This window comes from Coregonus clupeaformis, unplaced genomic scaffold (genome assembly GCF_020615455.1).
Source record: "Coregonus clupeaformis isolate EN_2021a unplaced genomic scaffold, ASM2061545v1 scaf1180, whole genome shotgun sequence".
Classification (NCBI taxonomy): domain Eukaryota; kingdom Metazoa; phylum Chordata; class Actinopteri; order Salmoniformes; family Salmonidae; genus Coregonus; species Coregonus clupeaformis.
In genome coordinates this window covers 100,928-126,595 of record NW_025534634.1, presented here as the reverse complement: position 1 = coordinate 126,595, position 25,668 = coordinate 100,928, and the positions used below count along the sequence as shown (strand labels likewise).

General features: G+C 43.3%; 1 protein-coding gene across 1 annotated transcript; it reads right to left on the bottom strand.

The window, feature by feature from the left end:
• Nucleotides 1–720: 720 nt before the first annotated feature.
• On the bottom strand, nucleotides 721–25,158 carry LOC121547885 (pantothenate kinase 3). The gene is made up of 7 exons (XM_041859310.2): nucleotides 24,234–25,158; nucleotides 15,155–15,507; nucleotides 14,509–14,762; nucleotides 11,563–11,739; nucleotides 6,144–6,267; nucleotides 3,277–3,402; nucleotides 721–3,137 (listed from the first exon to the last, which is right to left on the bottom strand). Exons 1-7 carry the CDS (start codon nucleotides 24,490–24,492, stop codon nucleotides 3,078–3,080), a joined length of 1,353 nt encoding a protein of 450 aa, XP_041715244.2. The 5' UTR covers nucleotides 24,493–25,158; the 3' UTR covers nucleotides 721–3,077.
• Between the last annotated feature and the right edge of the window lie 510 nt (nucleotides 25,159–25,668).

Sequence of the window (25,668 nt, the reverse complement as noted above, 5' to 3'; positions counted from 1 at the left end):
AGAACATAAAAAAAAAAGAGATCAATACAGAAACTACTGCATAGCATGTTCTCTGATTGATTATCAGGGATCAAACCCCTGTTCATTAACACTGTAACGATGGTCAGGGGATACCGCTAGGCTTCTGCTTTACATTTTAGTCATTTAGCAGACGCTCTTATCCTCGGCGACTTACAGTAACTTCTGCTTTAACTCCAATCACTCAACAGAGCTTTAGACTGGGCGAGGAGCGGGTGCGTGCAAATGTCCTTGTGCTGTGACGAGTAATATTCCTGTCCAGACAGAGCTCTTCCATAACACAGATCTGATGGCTCAATTCGCGAGATGCAAACACTATGTAAATACTGAGGAGGAGACGCTTCACATTGAGCCGGGGCTAACACACTAAAACGGACTTGAAGGGGCAGTCATGTATTCCCAATGCTTCAATACTAGCCGTGTAGGTGGTCTTCAGGAGTGTCTAATACATGGATGTAAAAAAGGAAAAAATACTTGACTCAACAATTTAACTTGCCAGGAAATTTGAGGCTCTGTCGTAGCCGGCCGCGACCGGGAGACCCCATGGGGGAGGCGCACAATTGGCCCAGCGTCGTCCAGGGTAGGGGAGGGAATGGCCGGCAGGGGATGTAGCTCAGTTGGTAGAGCATGGCGTTTGCAACGCCAGGGTTGTGGGTTCGATTCCCACGGGGGGCCAGTATGAAAAAATAATAAATAAATAAATAATGTATGCACTCACTAACTGTAAGTCGCTCTGGATAAGAGTGTCTGCTAAATGACTAAAATGTAAATGTTTGGAAGTACAGAGAAACGTCATTACATAATACTACCTTCACACAGCACAGGGAGGACAGTTATAATAAATAATAATAAGCCATTTAGCAGTTACTGACGCATCTTTACAGGACATTGTTTCGGAGGCTTGAGGTGTTTCAACACTTCATTTCATCGTATCAGTAGATATGATACCTCAATAAATATAATATAAATTGGGAGCTGCTATTGGGTGTAAATATAATATAAAAATATTGGGGGTCATAAATATTTAAATGGTAATCCCAAATGTAGCCATTGATCCAGACTAGTACCAAGGCCTAATGTCAACTTCATAAGAGCATACATGCAAATGTGAACAGGGGATACTTGCAATAACTGAGCCAAAAACAACAAACAATACAGAAAACCACAAAATCAACATTTGAAAAATCACCCAAAAGGAATAAGAAGAAAATAGAAAGATCTTTATGAAATAAAGTCAGAATCCCAGATGAATGATACCATCTACTAACCTCACTAAACTCCATGTGGCAGCTGGTTACAGTGGGACTCTCATTTCACATAGGTCTAACTGGAGCCTTCACAAAACAACCACGCTGAACTGTAAACACTTTACATGAAGAGAAGAAGAAGAGAGGGGTGGCACAGAAACTTAGTTCTAGTAAAAACAAAGGCAACAAACAGGTTTGAGTTGAGAAGAGGGTGGCACAGAGTAGCCAGTAAGTAAACTGCTAACAAGTTTGACAACAGTGCCACCTGACAGGCTGAGGCCATTAACCAACAGGGAGAGGAGGAAGGCAAAAGACAAACACAACAGAACATTCTGTGATGTCATAATAGCAAAAGACAAACACAACAGAACATTCTGTGATGTCATAATAGCAAAAGACAAACACAACAGAACATTCTGTGATGTCATAATAGCAAAAGACAAACACAACAGAACATTCTGTGATGTCATAATAGCAAAAGACAAACACAACAGAACATTCTGTGATGTCATAATAGCAAAGGTTGAGACATTGAATGCAACAGTTTTATTCTAACACAGGAGGTGCCAAGGCAATGTTTTATGTAATGTTTTATGAGGTCATTATGATAGAAGTTCTTTGACTACTTGCTGCTATTTGAAATACCTAGGCCAACAGGTAATACATGTCTAGTGTGGTGGTCCTTCAATTGACTAGCTTTAACTGATGACTAAAACAAGAAAACTGATAGCAGCTACGGGAATTGCTTGGGGGCCAAAAGAGAGATTTCTTGTCCAAACTGCAGGTAATGGACCCTTTGCACTGGGAGAGGAACTCCCACACTGACATAAGATAAAATACTTAAATCACTATATAGACTAACTGCTGCCAGTAGTTGTGTACCTTTCTTACAACTATGTTAGATAAAACACCACAAAAAAAAAAACAGTCCTTACTAGGCAATTCAAACACTAGGCGATTCTACAACATCACCGGCTGTAGAGTGGGTGTCGTCATGGTCCAGGTTTTGGGGAGGATCGGGGTGTGAAACAAACAGAAGGTGGACACTTGTACCGGACTCATAGTTCAGCTTTTGTAGTGCAGCGTCTCAAAACAACCAAAGTATCAAGATCATAACACATATCTTGAAACGTGACAGACATACCAACAACATCACAGAACTTCATCACTAAAAGAGACTAGAGTTTGAAGAGGCTGGTGAACCAATGGTTTTTAAAACACCCCATTACTGTTAACCATGCTGTGATAATAAAGCTATGATGATGGCGACAGAGGAGAGTGGGACCCTTGTTGTGACACGCTGAATTAAAGAACCGGTCAATGATGATGAATCAGCCTCTTGGTCCCTTCATTTGATACGAATGTATCTAAACCCTTTCCCCATGTCCGCCTTTTTCACATAGATGGACAGAACACAACATCGGCAGACAAGGCAATATTTATATATATTGAGAGAAACTCACTTTCCTAAGACGTAACTGGACTGACTGCAGACTCCTGTCACACAGGTAAAATCTCAGCAGGTTTTGGCTTTAGTGCACTCTAGAATTACGAAAAATAGGTATTTACACACAGTACCAAGAACTAACACCGTCCCTGTGACCCTTAGCACTTACCTGCCTCCCAGGGTTCATGACATGAGACATTACATTAGTTATTTAAACACCTCTATTTGAGAGGATTTTACGGGGAGGGAGTTAAAATATATTTAGGAGTTGTTAAATTATTAAATGGCTTTTCCCAGTTTTATTTTTTTCCGGTTTCCTGTGGCGGCTTTTCGGCAGCTTCTTGAGGGAGGATGTGGTCATATCGTCACGGCTCCTCAGACGACTTCAGCAGCTCCAGTAACGCCCCAACCGCTCCAAAATATCCCTACAGAAAAACATACAAATATAGGATTATTACTAATACTCAAATTATGATTATGAAATCCGGGAGCGATGGGGTAGGAGTTGACAACTTTGTTTAAATTCAGTCTGACAGAATCTAAAATCCAAACTCAGTGCTCTACCTCGTGTTCTAAGAACAAGGCCTTCAGTTGCCCCTTTGACCAGAAGTCCATGGCGTAGGCCAGCAGCTTAGTAGACACGGTGTTGATCCGTAAGAAATTCCCAACAAACACAACTCTCTCGATTTTCTGAAAGTGAAAACGTCATAGTAGTGATGTCATTTTAATGCAAAATATGTAATGTATCCAAAACACGCAGAGACAGTCAATATACAGGTCATAACAGAACTCCCGAAACATTGTATTTCTTTTTTTTTATTGATGTAGTTCTGTCCTTGAGCTGTTCTTGTCTATTAATGTTCTGTATTATGTCATGTTTCTTGTTCTGTGTGGACCCCAGGAAGAGTAGCTGCTGCTTTTGCAACAGCTAATGAGAATCCTAATAAAATACCCAAATACCAACAGCTAATGGAGATCCTAATAAAATACCAACAGCTAATGGAGATCCTAATAAAATACCAACAGCTAATGGAGATCCTAATAAAATACCAACAGCTAATGGAGATCCAAATAAAATACCCAAATACCAACAGCTAATGGAGATCCTAATAAAATACCCAAATACCAACAGCTAATGGAGATCCTAATAAAATACCCAAATACCAACAGCCAATGGAGATCCTAATAAAATACCCAAATACCAACAGCCAATGGAGATCCTAATAAAATACCAACAGCCAATGGGGATCCTAATAAAACACCTACAGCCAATGGGGATCCTAATAAAATACCAACAGCCAATGGGGATCCTAATAAAACACCTACAGCCAATGGGGATCCTAATAAAATACCAACAGCCAATGGGGATCCTAATAAAACACAAAATACCAACAGCCAATGGGGATCCTAATAAAATACCAACAGCCAATGGGGATCCTAATAAAACACCTACAGCCAATGGAGATCCTAATAAAACACCTACAGCCAATGGAGATCCTAATAAAATACCAACAGCCAATGGGGATCCTAATAAAACACCTACAGCCAATGGGGATCCTAATAAAATACCAACAGCCAATGGGGATCCTAATAAAACACCTACAGCCAATGGAGATCCTAATAAAATACCAACAGCCAATGGGGATCCTAATAAAACACCTACAGCCAATGGGGATCCTAATAAAACACCTACAGCCAATGGGGATCCTAATAAAACACCAACAGCCAATGGGGATCCTAATAAAACACCAAATACCAACAGCCAATGGGGATCCTAATAAAACACCAAATACCAACAGCCAATGGGGATCCTAATAAAACACCAACAGCCAATGGAGATCCTAATAAAACACCAAATACCAACAGCCAATGGGGATCCTAATAAAACACCAAATACCAACAGCCAATAGGGATGAATAAATAAGTACTCATGATTACCACAAAGTGGTGCTAAAAGACAGAAGTCTGCTGTACCTCGGCCCTGTAACCAATGTTTAATGTACAAGGCCGGAGCTGAGAAGGAAGCCAGTTGGACCTCGAAATGCTAGATACAGCATCTGTATCTGTGCTGTTGTGTTGGTGTTGAACTGAACTGCCTTGCACTTATTGTCCTGTCTATACTATCACTGACACCAGATGTAAAAAAGCACCCCCACATCGGGGTGATCCTGTAGCGGGTGTGTGGGAACAACGTGAGAACTTCAAAGAAAAGAGAAACACGCACACTGCTCTTGCTAGTGTCACTTATTTTATTAAAGCTTTTATGTGTCAGCCTCTCTGCCTTTGTCTGTGGGCTTTGACAGCCCTGTACAACGCTGCTTGATCACCATGCCACAAGGCAACACTGTAAAGGACGCTGCTTGATCACCATGCCACAAGGCAACACTGTAAAGGACGCTGCTTGATCACCATGCCACAAGGCAACACTGTAAAGAACGCTGCTTGATCACCATGCCACAAGGCAACACTGTAAAGGACGCTGCTTGATCACCATGCCACAAGGCAACACTGTAAAGAACGCTGCTTGATCACCATGCCACAAGGCAACACTGTAAAGGACGCTGCTTGATCACCATGCCACAAGGCAACACTGTAAAGGACGCTGCTTGATCACCATGCCACAAGGCAACACTGTAAAGGACGCTGCTTGATCACCATGCCACAAGGCAACACTGTAAAGGACGCTGCTTGATCACCATGCCACAAGGCAACACTGTAAAGGACGCTGCTTGATCACCATGCCACAAGGCAACACTGTAAAGAACGCTGCTTGATCACCATGCCACAAGGCAACACTGTAAAGGACGCTGCTTGATCACCATGCCACAAGGCAACACTGTAAAGAACGCTGCTTGATCACCATGCCACAAGGCAACACTGTAAAGGACGCTGCTTGATCACCATGCCACAAGGCAACACTGTAAAGAACGCTGCTTGATCACCATGCCACAAGGCAACACTGTAAAGAAGCTGAACGCATACAGAAAACCACCCAAAAGACTGAAATGTGGTTGTCTCACCTAGCTACTGTGACAGTAATGCTTCCTTCCCTCTCCTCGCCCCAACCTGGGCTCGAACCAGGGACCCCCTGAACACATCATCAACTGCCTCCCACGAAGCATCGTTACCCGTCGCTCCACAAAACCCGCGGCTCTTGCAGAACAAGGGAAACAACTACTTCAAGGTCTCAGAGCGAGTGACGTCACCGACTGAAACGCCACCATCGCGCACCGCTAACTAGCTAGCCATTTGACACCGGTTACACTACCTTAAGATGAATGCACTGACTAAGTCGCTCTGGATAACTGACTAAAATGCAAAAATGTAAATGCAAATAAGCCCTTTAGACAATTCCTTCTCCTGAAAACATAACTGAGTGAATGAATGTTAATATATCGCAAACTGCAGGGAGAATGTGTGTGTGTGGTTACCTCGTTGACGGCACACATGCGTGCAATGGAACCTATGTTATTGGTGATGGTGACTAGCATAGCCCGGGCCAGGTCCTCTTTGCTGATGGAGTCTCGTTTCTCCTTGCTCATCATGTGACCAAAGCTGTGGGTTTAAAGAACAAAACAACATAAGAAATCACAAGGATGTCTTTATAAGAATTGACAAAATCCTTCTTTAATTTAAACAATACCAATAAGAGTTTGTTTTGTTAAGAATTAAAAGAGAATTGAACATCGTAACACAAGGTCAAAGGCCGGAGATCACCTCTGGGACAAGGACACCATTACTTAACCTACATTGCGTTTTGCAGTGCTTTTACAGTTAATTAACTACCATAACAATTAAGTTTATGGTTAAATACACACACATACATATATACACACACACACACACACACACACACACACACACTTGAAGTCGGAAGTTTACATACACTAAGTTGACTGTGCCTTTAAACAGCATGGACAATTCCAGAAAAATGATGTCATGGCTTTAGAAGCTTCTGATAGGCTAATTGACATCATTTGAGTCAATTGGAGGTGTACCTGTGGATGTATTTCAAGGCCTACCTTCAAACCCAGTGCCTCTTTGCTTGACATCATGGGAAAATCAAAATAAATCAACTTTGGGAAAAAAATTGTAGACCTCCACTAGTCTGGTCCATCCTTGGGAGCAATTTCCAAACGCCAGAAGGTACCACGTTCATCTGTGCAAACAGTATAAACACCATGGGACCACGCAGCCGTCATACCGCTCAGGAAGGAGACACGTTCTGTCTCCTAGAGATGAACGTACTTTGGTGTGAAATGTGCAAATCAATCCCAGAGCAACAGCAAAGGACCTTGTGAAGATGCTGGAGGAAACAGGTACAACATTATCTATATCCACAGTAAAACAAGTCCTATATCGACATAACCTGAAAGGCCGCTCAGCAAGGAAGAAGCCACTGCTCCAAAACCGCCATAAAAAAAGTCAGACTACGGTTTGCAACTGCACATGGGGACAAAGATTGTACTTTTTGGAGAAATGTCCTCTGGTCTGATGAAACTAAAATAGAACAGTTTGGCCATAATGACCATCGTTATGTTTGGAGGAAAAAGGGGGACGCTTGCAAGCCGAAGAACACCATCCCAACCGTGAAGCACGGGGGTGGCAGCATCATGCTGTGGGGGTGCTTTGCTGCAGGAGGGACTGGTGCACTTCACAAAATAGATGGCATCATGAGGAAGGAAAATTATGTGGATATATTGAAGCAACATCTCAAGACATCAGTCAGGAAGTTAAAGCTTGGTCGCAAATGGGTCTTCCAAATGGACAATGACCCCAAGCATACTTCCAAAGTTGTGGCAAAATGGCTTAAGGACAACAAAGTCAAGGTATTGGAGTGGCCATTAACATAAAACCCTGACCTCAATCCTATAGAACATTTGTGGGCAGAACTGAAAAAGCGTGTGCAAGCAAGGAGGCCTACAAACCTGACTCAGTTACACCAGCTCTGTCAGGAGGAATGGGCCAAAATTCACCTAACTTATTGTGGGAAGCTTGTGGAAGGCTACCCGAAACGTTTGACCCCAAGTTAAACAATTTAAAGGCAATGCTACCAAATACTAATTGAGTGTATGTAAACTTCTGACCCACTGGGAATGTGATGAAATAAATAAAACCTGAAATAAATCATTCTCTCTACTATTATTTGGACATTTCACATTCTTAAAATAAAGTGGTGATCCTAACTGACCTAAGACAGGGACTTTTTACTAGGATTAAATGTCAGGAATTGTGAAAAACTGAGTTTAAATGTATTTGGCTAAGGTGTATGTAAACTTCCGACTTCAACTATATATATATATATATATAGCTCTGGAAAAAATTAAGAGACCACTGCAAAATTATCAGTTTCTCTGGTTTTACTATTTATAGGTATGTGTTTGGGTAAAATTAACAAGTTTTCTTCCAGTACAACCTTGTACGTGGCTTGATTCATGCATCCTTCACAAAGACAAATCTGCCCGATTCCAGCCTTGCTGAAGCACCCACAGATCATCACCGATCCTCCACCAAATATCACAGTGGGTGCGAGACAGTGGTTTGGCGGATGACCGCTAACTCATTTGAATGTCACTCCACAACCGTAGGATGACATCAAGTGACCTACAAAAAGAATGGCAAACGGCAGCTGGGGTGAAGTGCACGGCGAGGACGGTTCGGAACAGGCTCCTAGGGGCAGGGCTGAAGTTGTGCAAAGCTAGAAAAAAGCCCTTCATCAATGAGAAGCAAAGAAGAGCCAGGCTGAGGTTTGCAAAAGACCATAAGGATTGGACCGTAGAGGACTGGAGTAAGGTCATCTTCTCTGATGAGTCCAATTTTCAGCTTTGCCCAACACCTGGTCATCTAATGGTTAGACGGAGATCTGGAGAGGCCTACAAGCCACAGTGTCTCGCACCCACTGTGAAATTTCGTGGAGGATCGGTGATTTTTTAAAATTTATTTATTTTTCACCTTTATTTAACCAGGTAAGCCAGTTGAGAACAAGTTCTCATTTACAACTGCGACCTGGCCAAGATAAAGCAAAGCAGTGCGATAAAAACAACACAGAGTTACATATGGGGTAAAAAACATAAAGTCAAAAATACAACAGAAAATATATATACAGTGTGTGCAAATGTAGCAAGTTATGGAGGTAAGGCAATAAATAGGCTATAGTGCATGATGATCTGGGGGTTCTTCAGCAAGGCTGGAATCGGGCAGATTTGTCTTTGTGAAGGACGCATGTATCAAGCCATGTACAAGGTTGTCCTGGAAGAAAACTTGCTTCCTTTTGCTTTGACATTGTTCCCCAACTCTGAGGATTGGTTTTTCCAGCAGGACAATGCGCCATGCCACACAGCCAGGTCAATCAAGGTGTGGATGGAGGACCACCTTGATTGACCGCTGTCATGGCCAGCCCAATCTCCAGACCTGAACCCCATTGAAAACTTCTGGAATGTGATCAAGAGGAAGATGGATGGTCACAAGCCATCAAACAAAGCCGAGCTGCTTGCATTTTTGCGCCAGGAGTGGCATAAAGTCACCCAACATCAATGTGAAAGACTGGTGGAGAGCATGCCAAGACGCATGAAAGCTGTGATTGAAAATCAGGGTTATTCCACGAAATATTGATTTCTGAACTCTAAGTTAAAACATTAGTATTGTGTTGTTTAAAAATGAACATGAACTTATTTTCTTTGCATTATTCGAGATCTGACAACACTGCATATTTTTTGTTATTTTGACCAGTTGTCATTTTCTGCAAATAAATGCTCTAAATGACAATATTGTTATTTGGAATTTGGGAGAAATGTTGTCATTAGTTTATAGAATAAAACAAAATGTTATTTTTACCCAAACACATACCTATAAATAGTAAAGCCAGAGAAACTTATCATTTTGCAGTGGTCTCTTAATTTTTCTCCAGAGCTGTATACACATATATATATACACACATACAAAAAAGGATGTGGACACCCCTTCAAATTAGTGGATTCGGCTAATTCAGCCACACCCATTGTTGACAGATGTATAAAATCGAGCACACAGCCATTCAATCTCCATAGACAAACATTGGCAGTAGAATGGCCTTACTGATGAGCTCAGTGACTTTCAACGTGGCACAGTCATAGGATGCCACCTTTCCAACAAGTCAGTTCGTCAAATTTCTGCCCCCGTCTGTCCTCTGTTGCAACACTCACTACCGAGTTCCAAACTGCCTCTGGAAGCAACGTCAAAACACAAGAGCTGTTCGTCGGGAGCTTCATGAAATGGGTTTCCATGGCCAAGCAGCCGCACACAAGCCTAAGATCACCATACGCAATGCCAAGCATAGGATGGAGTGGTGTAAAGCTCGCCGCCATTGGACTCTGGAGCAGTGGAAACGCATTCTCTGTAGTGATGATTCACGCTTCACCATCTGGCTGTCCGACGGACAAATCTGGGTTTGGCGGATGCCAGGAGAACGCTACCTGCCCGAATGCATAGTGCCAACTGTAAAGTTTGGTGGAGGAGGAATAATGGTCTGGGGCTGTTTTTCATGGTTCGGGCTAGGCCCCTTAGTTCCAGTGAAAGGAAATCTTAACGCTACAGAATACAATGACTTTCTAGACGATTCTGTGCTTCCAACTTTGTGGCAACAGTTTGGGGAAGGCCCTTTCCTGTTTCGGCATGACAATGCCCCAGTGCACAAAGCGAGATTGGTGTGGAAGAACTTGACTGGCCTGCTGATACCATGAGCCTGTCCTCCCCAATTAAGGTGCCACCAACCTCCTGTTTTCTGAAGCCATTCCAGCGTTGCTTTCGCTGTATGCTTGTAGTCATTGTCCTGTTGGAACGTAAATCTTCACCCCAGTCTAAGGTCGCTTACACTCTGAAGCAGGTTTTCATCAAGAATTTGCCTGTATTTGGCTCCATTAATTGTTCCCTCTGACCTTACCAGTCTCCCAGTCCCTGCTGCTGAAAAGCATCCCCATAGCATGACGCTGCCACCACCATGCTTCACGGTAGGGATGGTGTTATACTGGTGATGAGCTATACCTGGTGTTCTCCAGACATAGCCCTTTGCATTCAGGCAAAATAGTTTAATTTTTGTCTCATCAGACCACAGAATATTTTCGCCTTATGATCCGAGTCTTTCTTTCTGAGCCTTTTTGCAAACTCCAGGCGTGCTGTCATTTGTATTTTTCTCAGAAGTGGCTTCCGTCTGACCGTAAAGTCCAGATTGGTGAAGTGCTGTAGAGACTTGTCCTTCTGGCAGGTTCTCCCATCTCAGCCGTAGGAACTCTAGTTCTATCGGAGTGATCACCTCCCTTCTTGCCCGGTTGCTCAGCTTGGTCGGACGGCCAGCTCTAGGCAGAGTCTGGGTAGATCGACATTTTTTTCCATTTCCCAACGATGGAGACCACTGGGCTCTTGGAAACCTTCACTCTAGAAATTGTTTTATGCCCTTCCACAGATATCTGCCTCATCACAATTCTCTCTCGGAGCTCTATGGACCGTTCCTTGGACAACATTCCACAGGCCACAATCAACAGTCTGATCAACTCTGTGTGAAGGAGATGTGTCGCACTGCATGAGGCAAATGGTGGTCACACCAGATACTGACTGGTTTTCTGATCCACGCCCCTACCTTTAAGGTATCTGTGACCAACAGATGCATATCTGTATTCCCAGTTATGTGAAGTCCATAGATTAGGGCCTAATTTATTTATTTAAATTGACTGACTTCCTTAAATATTTGAAATTGTTTCACGTTGCGTTTATATTTTTGTTCAGTGTATATATTATCATGGTAGATATATAAATGGTACATATATTATCATGGTAGATCCAGTATAATGCCCCAGTACTGAGTGGTCCCTCGCTCACCTGGAGGCCACAGCAGATCCTTGGAGGTTGAAGCGCTCATAGTCTCCTCCGTAGATATCCTTCACCAGCTTGTCCACATTGCTGCTGTCCCCTCTGCTAGCCATATCCAGCGCCTCTTCAAACGTCTCACACCCCGTCAGCAAGCAGCACAGGCCTAGGAACGTTCCCCCACCAAGACTGAGGGGAGGACACAGAGAAGGGATCAGGCACAGGAACGTCAATGGGCTTTTGACATCAAATGGGAAACGTGTGACATTTTGTAGTTACACACATGTACACTTCAAGTTACGGTTTCGTCCCTTATGTTGGGGAAACGTCATGGAAAGTGGTTCTGAATGAACGTACAACAGTGCGTCCCCTCTCAGCCTGAGACAGCCTGAGACAGGGAGAGTTTGTGGGGGTAGGCAGAACAGGTCAAATATGAACTGTAAGCTGAACCAAAGCACTCAGGAACTGTCACAAGACCTCAGGAGCTGTCACCTAACCCTGACTTAACCACGGCCAAGTTATCATTTTCAGTGGTGTAAATACTTAAGTAAAAATACTTTAAATACTTAAGTAAAAATACTTTAAAGTACTACTTAAGTAGTTTTTCAGGGTATCTGTACTTTACTTTACTATTTATATATTTGACAACGTTTACTTCACTACATTCCTAAAGAAAATAATGTACTTTTTACTCCATACATTTTCCATGACACCCAAAGTACTTGTTACATTTTGAATGCTTAGCAGGACAGGAAAATGGTCCAATTCACGCACTTATCAAGAGAACATCCCTGGTCATCCCTACTGCCTCTGATCTGGCAGACTCACTAAACACAAATGCTTAGTTTGTAAATGATGTCTGAGTATTGGAGTGTGCCCCTGGCTATCTGTAAATAAAAAATACAAATACAATTGTGCTGTCTGGTTTGCCTAATAAGGAATTTGAAATGATTTATACTTTTACTTTTGATACTTAAGTATATTTTTAAAATTACATTTACTTTTGGTACTTAAGTATATTTAAAATCAAATACTTTCAGACTTCTACTCAAGTAGTATTTTACTGGATGACTTTCACTTTCACTTGAGTCATTTTCTATTAAGGTATCTTTACTTTTTCCACCACTGATCCTTTTACCAACCTAACCCTGACTTAACCATGGCCAAGGGATCCTTTTACCAACCTAACCCTGACTTAACCATGGCCAAGTTATCCTTTTACCAACCTAACCCTGACTTAACCATGGCCAAGTTATCCTTTTACCAACCTAACCCTGACTTAAACATGGCCAAGGGATCCTTTTACCAACCTAACCCTGACTTAACCATGGCCAAGTTATCCTTTTACCAACCTAACCCTGACTTAACCATGGCCAAGTTATCCTTTTACCAACCTAACCCTGACTTAACCATGGCCAAGTTATCCTTTTACCAACCTAACCCTGACTTAACCATGGCCAAGTTATCCTTTTACCAACCTAACCCTGACTTAACCATGGCCAAGTTATCCTTTTACCAACCTAACCCTGACTTAAACATGGCCAAGTTATCCTTTTACCAACCTAACCCTGACTTAACCATGGCCAAGTTATCCTTTTACCAACCTAACCCTGACTTAACTCTTTCAAAGAAGGATAACTTGGCCGTGGTTAACGGAAAGCTTCAAAATGACAAATACCAGCATGATCTCAGTTTCATCCCAGCGACGTTTTCTATTTAGAGATGTTTCAAGGTTGAACTGCCGTAAATATAGACTGTCCTCGTGCAACGAGCAGGCAGGCAGTGTCTGTCTAGGGTGCGTGGTACGCATGCAGCGCTCTGTCTTCTGACGTAGACGTTGTTCAACCTGGCTTGCTGGTAACAATAAAGCAGTCTAACTGTTATCCATCGTGAGTCACAATTCCACTACAAAAGCTAATATGAATGACGCACAGCAGCTGTAAATTATGAATTCCTATTTCTTTTAGGGCGTAGATCAGCTTTAATATTGCAAGATTGATTGTGGCTTCCATCAATGTAATTGTCTGCATCATTTCCAATCCCCCATATATTTTTAGGGTAAATATATATTTTTATTTGATCCTTTATTATTTTCCCCTAACCCTAATTGGAGTAAACTAATGGACAACAACACTTAGGCTTCTACTTCCAGCTTATACATACTATATACATTTTACGGACACAGTATATTTTACAATAGTTATCTTTTGTTTGTTTTTAGTCCCATCCTTCAGCTACCCTCAACCCCTCCCATCTATCTCTGAACAACATCCAGTTTTGATTTCTATTTGCCATATTTTTTTTTTCAACTGTGCTGTTTCACAAAAGTTATGAACCTTTCTATTCTCATAGTTTCTACAGATTGTAAATTAAAGATACAAAATGTTTGCTAAGAGTATTTTTATATTATTGATTGATTGACTATGACTTTGCAAATAGCACTGCTGGGTGATTTAAAAGAGTTAGCTTCAGGTAAATGTTGCAATTCTTCAACCATTCCTGAACCTGCAACCAAAAACAAGCTACATATTGGACAGTACCAAAACAAATGATCTAATGATTCTGTCTCTTCACAGCAAAGAAGAGAGTTGTAAATTATTGCTTTTCTCTGTAATCTCTGTTGACATTACAACGTATGATGATTCTCTCTTCTTATGAAGAAAAACAAAAATCAGGGGCCTTTTGAAGATTACAATTCCTTTCTGTACAATGACTCCCCCCATGCTAGAGAACAACTCTCACTTGGGTCATTCATCCGGGGAAACCCAGTTCACTGCTGATCAGTAAAATGGCTTTGGACTGTTGTCAAAGCATGGCAGATACTGGCACTGGGGAACAGCACTGTCCTGAAACATTTCTGATTTTAAAACACTACCATAAATTATAATTCAGACCTTGCAAGGCTTTAAAAACATAAAAATAAATGTTAATCCATGTCCACTGTGTCCTGCGCTTTACCTGGTGCCGGTGACCCGTTTGTAGTCGTCTTTGGAGTACACAGCCAGGATGCTAACCCCAGATCCAATGTTGACCAGCAGCATAGGGAACGGGTTGGCCAGACTGCACGGGGTCTTCACACTGTTCTGGGTGTCTGACGGGTTCTCCAAGTAGTAACACTGAGGGTGACCGTTGAAGCTCACGGAGTCCACGTAGAGCAGGCCACGAATCAGACAGTCAAGCTCATCCAGCTTCAACAGCTCTAAATCAGCCATCTGTAGAGGGGGGGCGGAGAGAGAGAGAGGTGGTGGTGGTGGTGGTGGTGGGGGTGGTGGGTGTGGTGGTGTGAGGCAAATCACGCAGAGGCAAATCAGAGCATGAAGCAAACCTCAGTCAGGGTTGAGGAAGCAGGTGACTATGTAAACAAACCAGGTCTGCGGTCGGAGAACAGAGAAGCCCAGCCGGCCGGCACCACAACCCAGCGCCTGACAGCACAGGTTGTCTTCGCAACACCAGTACAGTAAAGCATAGGCCAACAAGTCCAGAGCAAATAAAAAAATCAATAATAATAATAATAATGTCTTATCTAACATAGCACACCCCTTCCTTAACTGGAATCAAGGCTGCAAGGTTGTCAGGTCACCCGTTGTCTTATTCTCTCACTCACCGTTCTGAAGTCGTTCTCGAACTTGTAGGCCCCTCCGCCAGTGGCGCAGAGCGTGGTGTGGAGGCTGGAGAAGTTCTTGTCTCGGCCCATCTGGATGAAGTGGTGCATGGCCTGCGTAGGGAAGCGGATGAAGTGCAGGTTGCCTGTCCGGCCGCACACGGTCAGGTTCTTCAGCTCCAGGTGGACGTCTCGGATGCCCGTCTTCCCGTACGCCGTGTTGGAGGTCAGGTAGCGACGGATGCTCTTCAGGCTCTCCACCTCTTCCTCCTCCTCCTCCGCCGTGATGTCCTTGGGCTCGAAGTAGACCAGCTTCACCAGAGTACCGCCGATGTCCATCCCGAACCAGGGGAAGGCTGTCAAGGCAAAGCAAGAGATGCATTACAGCGTTGTTACCCTGTCCTTACCCTGTCCTTACCGTGTTGTTTCCCTGTCCTTACCCTGTCGTTTCCCTGTCCTTACCCTGTCGTTTCCCTGTCCTTACCCTGTCCTTACCGTGTTGTTTCCCTGTCCTTACCCTGTCGTTACCATGTCGTTACCCTGTTGTTTCCCGGTCATCAGCAAAGAACCAAATCAGCCTGCCTCACATGCATTTAATTTAATTTCATTTCAATTGTTCCATTGGAAAGCAAGGCAGTGACAGACAGTAACAGTATTCTTAATGCCCCCTAAAACATTCCATGCCTTGCTGCCAAAGTGTCCGTTGTGCCCTAGGGCTGAATATAATCATCATAATTCCATTCTCTCGGCTGCCAATCGCCGTGCGAAGCACCTCTCGCTCACATGGCTCGCTCAGATATCTAAATTCTTATTAGCCAATGCCTGTCACGTGATCAGGTCCTTCTCACAGGCACGCAGCTCGGATGTAGGCTACAAGTCAAGACAGACATCGGGAATGCAACCGCACGCCTCCTTTATCAAATTCCGAGGCACATAATATGAAGATAAATATGCCATTTAGCAGTCGCTTTTATCCAAAGCGACTTACAGTCATGCGTGCATACATTTTTTTTTTTTTGTGTATGGGTGGTCCCGGGGATCGAACCCACTACCTTGGCGTTACAAGCGCCGTGCTCTACCAGCTGAGCTACAGAGGACCACACCAAGATGTTAGAAGAACTGTCCACATTTACTTTTCGTGAGCCAACAAGATGAGTAGGCCTAACGAACAGCAAAAGCACTAGCCTATGTCAATCTACTATCTCCCATAGTACAAAAGTTGACCTATTCTATTGGTCAGATTGACGACCTCCTGTGCAAGAAAGGAACATTCCAAACATACTCTGGGACAGATGTGGGAAGCGATACATCCCAAATTAATACAACCGCTGTACATTTAAAAAAAAATAACTTTAAAAAGCAATGAGGCTGATGCAACAGAGCAGAACAATTAGCTTAAAATGTTGATAAAGTATTAGGCTATTTCTTCACATTATAAGCGCAGCAATATGCACACGGCAGAAGTCTAGACACAACAACAAGCATTGGTTGTTAATATGACTAGGATTGTGTCTTTGGCTGCTGGACAACGAAATAAAGTTGAGAACATGAGAGAAATACTGGTTTCAATGGCATATGAGGAAAAAGGTGTTTATAAAATAATCCCCTTAACATTCCTATGTGGAAACCCCTTCAAATTAGTGGATTCGTCCATTTCAGCCACACCTGTTGCTGACAGGTGTATAAAATCGAGCACACAGCCTTACTGAAGAGCTCAGTGACTTTCAACCAGTGGTGTAAAGTACTTAAGTAAAAATATTTGAAAGTACTACTTAAGTAGTACTTTTGGGTATCTGTACTTTACTATTTATATTTTTGACAACTTTTACTTCACTACATTCCTAAAGAAAATTATGTACTTTTTACTCCATACATTTTCCCCGACACCCAAAAGTACTCCTTACATTTTCAATGCTTATCAAGAGAACATCCCTGGTCATCCCTACTGCTTCTGATCTGGAGGACTCACTAAACACAAATGCTTCATTTGTAAATTATGTCTGAGTGTTGGAGTGTGCCCCTGGCTATCTGTAAATAAATTTAAAAAACAAGAAAATGGTGCCGTCTGGTTTGCTTAAAATAAGGAATGTTTAACTATTTATACTTTTAATACTTAAGTATATTACATAGAATTACATATCATTTTTATACTTAAGTATATTTAAAACTAAATACTTTTACTCAAGTAGTATTTTACTGGGTGACTTTCACTTTTACATGAGTCATTTTCTATTAAGGTATCTTTACTTTTACTCAAGTATGACAATTGGGTACTTTTTCCACCACTGCTTTCAACGTGGCACCGTCATAGGGATGCCACCTTTCCAACATGTCAGTTGGTCAAATTTCTGCCCTGCTAGAGCTGCCCCGGTCAACTGTAAGTGTGGAAGAACTTGACTGGCCTGCACAGAGCCCTGACCTCAACCCCATCGAACACCTTTGGGGTGAACTGGAACGCCGATTGCGAGCCAGGCCTAATCGCCCAACATCAGTGCCCGACCTCACTAATGCTCTTGTGGCTGAATGGAAGCAAATCCCCACAACAATGTTCCAACATCTAGTGGAAAGCCTTCCCAGAAGAGTGGAGGCTGTTATAGCAGCAAAGAGGAGGACCAACTCCATATTAATGCCCATGATTTTGGAATGAGATGTTGGACGAGCAGGTGTCCACATACTTTTGGTCATGTAGCGTATTTCAAAATGTTGACTGCTTCCGCTCAGATTGCATTGTGGGTGATGTGCGCAACAGGCACTACATTTCAAAAGTGCTGAACAAATAGTCATATTGACTACGTCCGTCCTAGCTCGCTCATTAATGTCTTAATCGGAATTATGGATTCCCTCTTATGCGCTCGTCGTCCCCTTATGCCATAGTTTGTACATCTCAATTGTCAGTAGAAACCACATTTGTTTAAGCAAGTCAGCCATATCAGCTATGTTTTTTTTTAAAGGCAGTAAATGAGGCTGAATGAACTGTTTCGCTGCCAGACGAGGCTCCGCTGATAACCAGGTGTAGCGGTGGTAAGGTGTTGGGACTCTGCTGTTGGGATTCTGCTGTTGGGACAGCTTTATGTAGGTTAGTGGGCACCGTTTGACACCGTTATAGTGCAATGAATGTGTTGTGTTGTGTAGTGGCATTGCTGTCATGATTTTAAAAATTAATTGGGGGGGGTTTATATGCTAAAATTGCCACTGAAAGCAGAAATACCTTATTTACATAAGTATTCAGACCCTTCGCTATGAGACTCGAAATTGAGCTCAGGTGCATCCTGTTTCCATTGATGATCCTTGAGATGTTTCTACAACTTGATTGGAGTCCACCTGTGGTAAATTCAATTGATTGGACATGATTTGGAAAGGCACACACCTGTCTATACAAGGTCCCACAGTTGACAGTGCATGTCAGAGCAAAAACCAAGCCATGAGGTCGAAGGAATTGTCCGTAGAGCTCCGAGACAGGATTGTGTCGAGGCACAGATCTGGGGAAGGGTACCAAAACATTTCTGCAGCATTGAAGGTCCCCAAGAACAGTGGCCTCAATCATTCTTAAATGGATTAAACAACCACCAAGACTCTTCCTAGAGCTGGCTGCCCGGCCAATCGGGGGAGAAGGACCTTGGTCAGGGAGGTGACCAAGAACCCAATTGTCACTCGGACAGAGCTCCACAGTTCCTCTGTGGAGATGGAAGAACCTTCCAGAAGGACAACCATCTCTGCAGCACTCCACCAATCAGGACGTTATGGTAGAGTGACCAGACGGAAGCCACTCCTCAGTAAAAGGCACATGGCAGCCCGCTTGGAGTTTGCCAAAAGGCACCTAAAGGACTCTCAGTGAAGGTGGTGGTGACAGCATCATGCTGTGGAGATGTTTTTCAGTGGCAGGGACTGGGAGACTAGTCAGGATCGAGGGAAGGATGAACAGAGCAAAGTACAGAGAGATCTTTGATGAAAACCTGCTCCGGAGCGCTCAGGACCTCTGACTGGGGCGAAGGTTCACCTTCCAACAGGACAACGACCCTAAGCACACAGCCAAGACAACGCAGGAGTGGCTTCGGAAAAGTCTCTGAATGTCCTTGAGTGGCCCAGCCAGAGCCCGGACTTGAACCCGGTCTAACATCTCCGGAGAGACCTGAAAATAGCTGTGCAGCAACGCTCCCCATCCAACCTGACAGAGCTTGAGAGGATCTGCCGAGAAGAATGGGAGAAACTCCCCAAATACAGGTGTTCCAAGCTTGTAGCGTCATACCCAAGAAGACTAGAGGCTGTAATCGCTGCCAAAGCTGCTTCAACAAAGTACTGAGTAAAAGGGTCTGAATACTTATGTAAATGTAAATGCAAAAATTTGCTCAAACAAACCTGTTTTTGCTTTGTCATTATGGGGTAGTGTGTGTAGATTGATGAAGGAAAAAAATAATTTCATCCACTTTAGAATAAGGCTGTAACGTAACAAAATGTGAAAAAAGGGGTCTGAATACTTTCCGAATGCAATGTGCATTTGCCCACTGAAGTCAGTTACGACGCCGAACTGCAGTCACGTCAAGACCCTGGTGAGGACGACGAGCATGCAGATGAGCTTCCCTGAGACGGTTTCTGACAGTTTGTGCAGAAATTCTTTGGTTGTGCAAACCCACAGTTTCATCAGCTGTCCGATTGACTGGTCTCAGACGATCCTGCAGGTGAAGAAGCCGGATGTGGAGGTCCTGGGCTGGCGTGGTTTCACATGGTCTGCGGTTGTGAGGCTGGTTTTATGTACTGCCAAATTCTCTAAAACGACGTTGGAGGCGGCTTATGGTAGAGAAATTAACATTAAATTCTCTGGCAACAGCTCTGGTGGACATTACTGCAGTCAGCATGCCAATTGCACACTCCCTCAAAACTTGAGACATCTGTGGCATTGTGTGACAAAACTGCACATTTTAGAGTGGCCTTGTATTGTCCCCAGCACAAGGTGCACCTGTGTAATGATCATGATGTTTAATCATCATCTTGATATGCCACACTTGTCAGGTGGATGGATTATCTTGGCAAAGGAGAAATGCTCACTAACAGGGCTGGCAGACATATCAGTGTGGATGACGGATCACCACCTCAAGCTGAACCTCGGCAAGACGGAGCTGCTCTTCCTCCCGGGGAAGGACTGCCCGTTCCATGATCTCGCCATCACGGTTGACAACTCCGTTGTGTCCTCCTCCCAGAGTGCGAAGAGCCTTGGCGTGACCCTGGACAACACCCTGTCGTTTTCCGCTAACATCAAGGCGGTGACCCGATCCTGTAGGTTCATGCTCTACAACATTCGGAGAGTACGACCCTGCCTTACACAGGAAGCGGCACAGGTCCTAATCCAGGCACTTGTCATCTCCCGTCTGGATTACTGCAACTCGCTGTTGGCTGGGCTCCCTGCCTGTGCCATTAAACCCCTACAACTCATCCAGAATGCCGCAGCCCGTCTGGTGTTCAACCTTCCCAAGTTCTCTCACGTCACCCCGCTCCTCCGCACACTCCACTGGCTTCCAGTTGAAGCTCGCATCTGCTACAAGACCATGGTGCTTGCCTACGGAGCTGTGAGGGGAACAGCACCTCCGTACCTTCAGACTCTGATCAGACCCTACACCCAAACGAGGGCATTGCGTTCATCCACCTCTGGCCTGCTGGCCCCCTTACCTCTGCGGAAGCACAGTTCCCGCTCAGCCCAGTCAAAACTGTTCGCTGCTCTGGCACCCCAATGGTGGAACAAGCTCCCTCACGACGCCAGGACAGCGGAGTCACTCAGCACCTTCCGGAGACACTTGAAACCCCACCTCTTTAAGGAATATCTGGGATAGGATAAAGTAATCCTTCTACCCCCCCTTACCCCACCCCAAATAAAGAAAATAAAAAAAAACATATTGTAAAGTGGTTATCCCACTGGCTATAAGGTGAATGCACCAATTTGTAAGTCGCTCTGGATAAGAGCGTCTGCTAAATGACGTAAATGTAAATGTCATTTGTGCACAACATTTGAGATAAATACGCTTTTTGTGCATATGGAACATTTGTGGGATCTTTTATTTCAGCTCATGAAACATGGGACCAACACTTTACATGTTGAGTTTATATTTTGGTTCAGTATATATCAAATTGGGTGTCAAATGAAAGCTAAGAATCTATATGTTTGGGGAATGAAGGTAGATACATTTTTTCAACCATTTTCCATCTTACAAATGTGGCACAAGTAAATAAAGGATTGGATTTCTAAACAGACGGAAAAGGGGTCTTAGAGAACATGCACCAGAAAAAGTCTTAAAAAGGTATCAGTAATGCATTCAAAACACAATGTTGACTTAAAGACCCCTGCCAACTAATATCAACACATATTTAGTTTTGGAGAAGTTGTTTACCTTTTGTAAGTTTGAAGAAATATTGCTTTATGCCTTTTAATTCCGTTACCAAAAACCCACATATCATTAAGATATTTTTTAATTTGTCTCCTTCATGAGGAGGGAGGATAGTGAAAGTTCACAGAAGAAACAAGTAAAGGTAGATCTATCAATTAGTTATAGTGTTTTTACTTATATCAATTTTGTTTATCAACTATTAAGTGATTAAATCTTGTAATTCCGTTACGAAATTGGTAACGTAATAACCCCAAAAATCTCTAACAGAAATACTGCAACTGAATTGGCTAGAATGGGAAATCATAATAGTCAGAAACCACAGTTGGGTCTCCTGCTACTGTCCTCCCTTCCACTGGCATACTGTTACGTTCAGCTCATCACTGTTTTCTTTGTCTTTCTGTCGTGAGGTGGTCAAACCACAGTCTTAGTCTGGACAACCCCTCCCTCTCCCTCTGTCTTTCACTCTCCAGTTAATGTCACCTCTCCCAGAACTTACTGACCCCTACCCATGAAATCAATGTTTTTTTGTTTGGCATTCATTTTGAAGTGAAAAAACTGAGTCAAAGCGTACTTCCGTTACTATGGAATTGCCCTTATACCATATCTGATAGGAATCCATGAAAACATGCAGGGAAGTAATAATTATAATAAAATCGTATTTAAAGAGCCTTTAAAAAAAAACCCAGCAAAGACTATAAAACAAAAACAAGAATAAGACAACTCTCACTTCCAACTGATCGAATGAGACCAAGGTCTACTGTTCCAACCTTTCTTTTACTAGGTGACAGGCAACCCAGCCTCCCAGGTAGTGGAATCATTCTTTATCAGGTAGCAGGGCTAGGGGCACGTGATAGTCACCACACCAGAGGCCCTGTCAAGCTGTAGGGGGCTGTGTGTGTGTGTGTCCCCAGATACAGGGGCAGAGCGACGGACAGACAGGCCAGGACATGTGGGTGAAAGGTGTCCCTTTACCTTCCCCTGCCATGGCTCTCTGCAGCCACAAGGGGGTTGAGAAAGTGTGTGTGTGTGTGTGTTGGGGGCTGGGGGGGTGGGAGGGTAACATTATTTTATAATCTGAATATCTGTTGGCGTTCAGGAGGTTTTGACAATTTTCTATTCCCTATAAATGTTTTTCTCTTTGCCCTGTCAACGCTACAGGATTCGTGACGGTCTACCATGTATCCCAGGGGTTGGGGTCAATTCCATTTCAATTCAAGTAGTACATTCCAATTCCAATTATCTTCAATGCTTTTTCAATGAGATAATTTTTGAATTGGAATTTGGTGTACTTTCTGAATTGAAATGGAGTCCAAACCTGGTGTAGTCTACCTCTCCTCTTGATTTACATTACAAACCAAGAGACAAGAACCCACCCTTCATTGGATCATAATGTTGTGAATGTTTTGTACTAGAAGGAAACTCAACAATACTGGAGAGAATGTTTCTCAATGTCCCAGAGGTTGTTAAATAATGGCAGTGCAGTATAGCCCTATCTACTCTGACAAATTAAAAACACTTTGCCCTATTTCCATCACACTGTATGGTGGGGTTTCGAGAGGCTCAAATTCCACTGTCATGGAAACAACAGCAACCAACTTATCAGCTTCATAGTGATGCGCTCAGGTTCATGCAAACACACTTATGAATAAAAAAAATACAGGCATGCAAAGTTAAGATCAGTGTTTACAATCCTTTGTTTCCCCAGTTTATATTGTTACAGCAAATAAACTCTTGCATTGTGACTTCGTCTCCCAACTTAACTTCTAACAGCGTTCTAGAAACCAGGGAACGGGAATTTCGTGCATTCGGGGGCCGTGCCCATCCTCGCGGAGATACGGGCGGCCGCTAATTGGCCGAAGTACGCCAAGCCTTCTTATCAGGAGCGATTTCAGCACAACTTCTGACTCAGAAGACAACAATCACGGTGCAAGTATTGCAAAAACAAAAAGGAGTCACTTATTTTCTATTAAATGACAAAATAACATGGCTGGAACTAATAATAGCTCATATCCAGGACATCATCGTTAAGATTAGGAGCAAACTACTTTAATAGGATGATTTGCTGACAGCTTAAAGCAGTAACCCTTTGATCACTATCAGAATCCGTTTTATTCGCCACATAACGTTCCATGGAAATTGACTCGGTGAAATGGTGCTGCCAACAATAGACAAGGTGTACTGACAGAATATACACAGAGGAAATTGACACAATCTCTACATACAGCAGCCTGTATACAACACACGGTGAATCGACCAAACACCGTGGCTGCCTCACCGGAACGCCAACCTGGCACCATATGATTATGCAAGACGTTCAGTACCATGCATAGCTACCTATAGCCAGCTGACTATGCAACTTCTTTAAATACAGCTTCTTTATTTACATGTAGCCCAGGGGTTCACAAACCTCTGCCCGGGGACCCCCATACGTAGGCCCTATCACAATTTTGTTGTAACCCTAAACTAACTCACCTGATTAACCGGTAATCAAGTGCTTGATGATTAGTTGACAGACTAAATCGGGTGTGATAGCTGTGGAATAGCTAAAATACACAGAACGGTTGAGGGTCCCAGAGGAGGGGTTTGAAAACCCCCGAAGAAAGTAGCTGCCTAACATAAATTGTCATTTATTTGATGAGTAAACACAGAAATGACCAAATGCAAAAGTTGCACCAGCAAACCCCATTGACAGCGTCCGTGACACTTACGTGGTCTGTTTCTCTTCACTGATTCAACTCTTCTTCTTAACCTGCATCTTTTCGCAGGAGGGGACCCATTGGCTTCGACATCACAGGTATGCAGATGATGGAAGTGTTCGACATTGCTACTGGCACCAGTACAGTTTCCACTTGATTTGTATGCATTGCATCCACCGTTGTTAGCCTGAGAATGAAACCCCCTTCGAAGTCCGTTGGCATAACAAGATCCTGACCCTTTTTTTTCGATAATTGATTTTGCTTTATCCATTGTTGCAGTTAGCTAGCTACGTAAGATAGCAGGCGTGCTACTAAACTAACCGAAACGAAGCAAAGAGCTGCTGTCTCTATCTAGCTCTCTAACCCTGCGGCACGCTCCTTCATTTCTTTCTAAAGAAATTACTCGAGTAGAAAATATTTCGTCGCTCTTAGTACCGATAATGTGCGCCTTTATTCAGTTGATAAAGGGTGTAAAGACCTATCCGCTTAAACACGTTTTGGCCGAGGTCACTGTCGGTCATTTATTTCCCACTCTTACAGCCCGCTGCTACCGCAGTTTCTGAGTTCAACAGCTGGTTAGCTTGCCAGTTACGTCACAAAGAATGGCTCCCGAACCCGTTTGCCCTCCAGGGGACCCGGAGCTACGGTCGGTGCTATCTGGGAACCTCCAAACCTTCACCAGAACAACTCCCAACGACCAAGGATCCCCGATAGCACGGTGCTAAAGGCAACGAGCTCTCCGGGTTACCTGGTTAAATAAAGGTGAAATAAATAAAAAAAAATCAAATAAAAAGGCAACGATCTCTCGTTCTATACAGAAAATACGAACAAGCATAGGTTTATATGCCTAAAAATCAGAACGGGTTGTGTTATAGCGTGGATAAAATAATTGTTGTTAGATTATTTGATGTTATTTCTCTCTGGATGTAGCCTAACGTTCAGCGATGGCTGTGGCATATTTATAGGTATGTGCTATGCGTCACGCAATGAATGATCATGCGTGCTGCAGTAGCCGTCATGTTGAGCTGATTTATAACACACACACCGCCAAGCAGAGGGCATGACAGCCCGGCTGTGGTGAACATTTTCCTATGTGTTGAAACTGATGCAGATGGAGAGGCTGTTTACTTCTTGCTATGTCATGTTGTTATTCCCCACCCTAACCTTTTCACAGGTGGAGCATGAAGCTTTGTTTTCACCAGTGCATGTGTCAGTGGGTCAGAGTTGAAGGGTGGGTTGTTGCTACTTTGTAGCCTACATCACGACGAAACTGTCTGCGTGCATCTTTGGGTGTTGGGACATTATCTTGTTTTGTTCTGGCACTGAAACTATACCACCAGGTCAAACAGTGTTCGGATTGTTCATGACATTTTAATTTTTTTACATTTGTCAGTAATGGTCTGGGTACACTGGTCTGGTGTGAGGTTGATATGATTGTCAGAATATC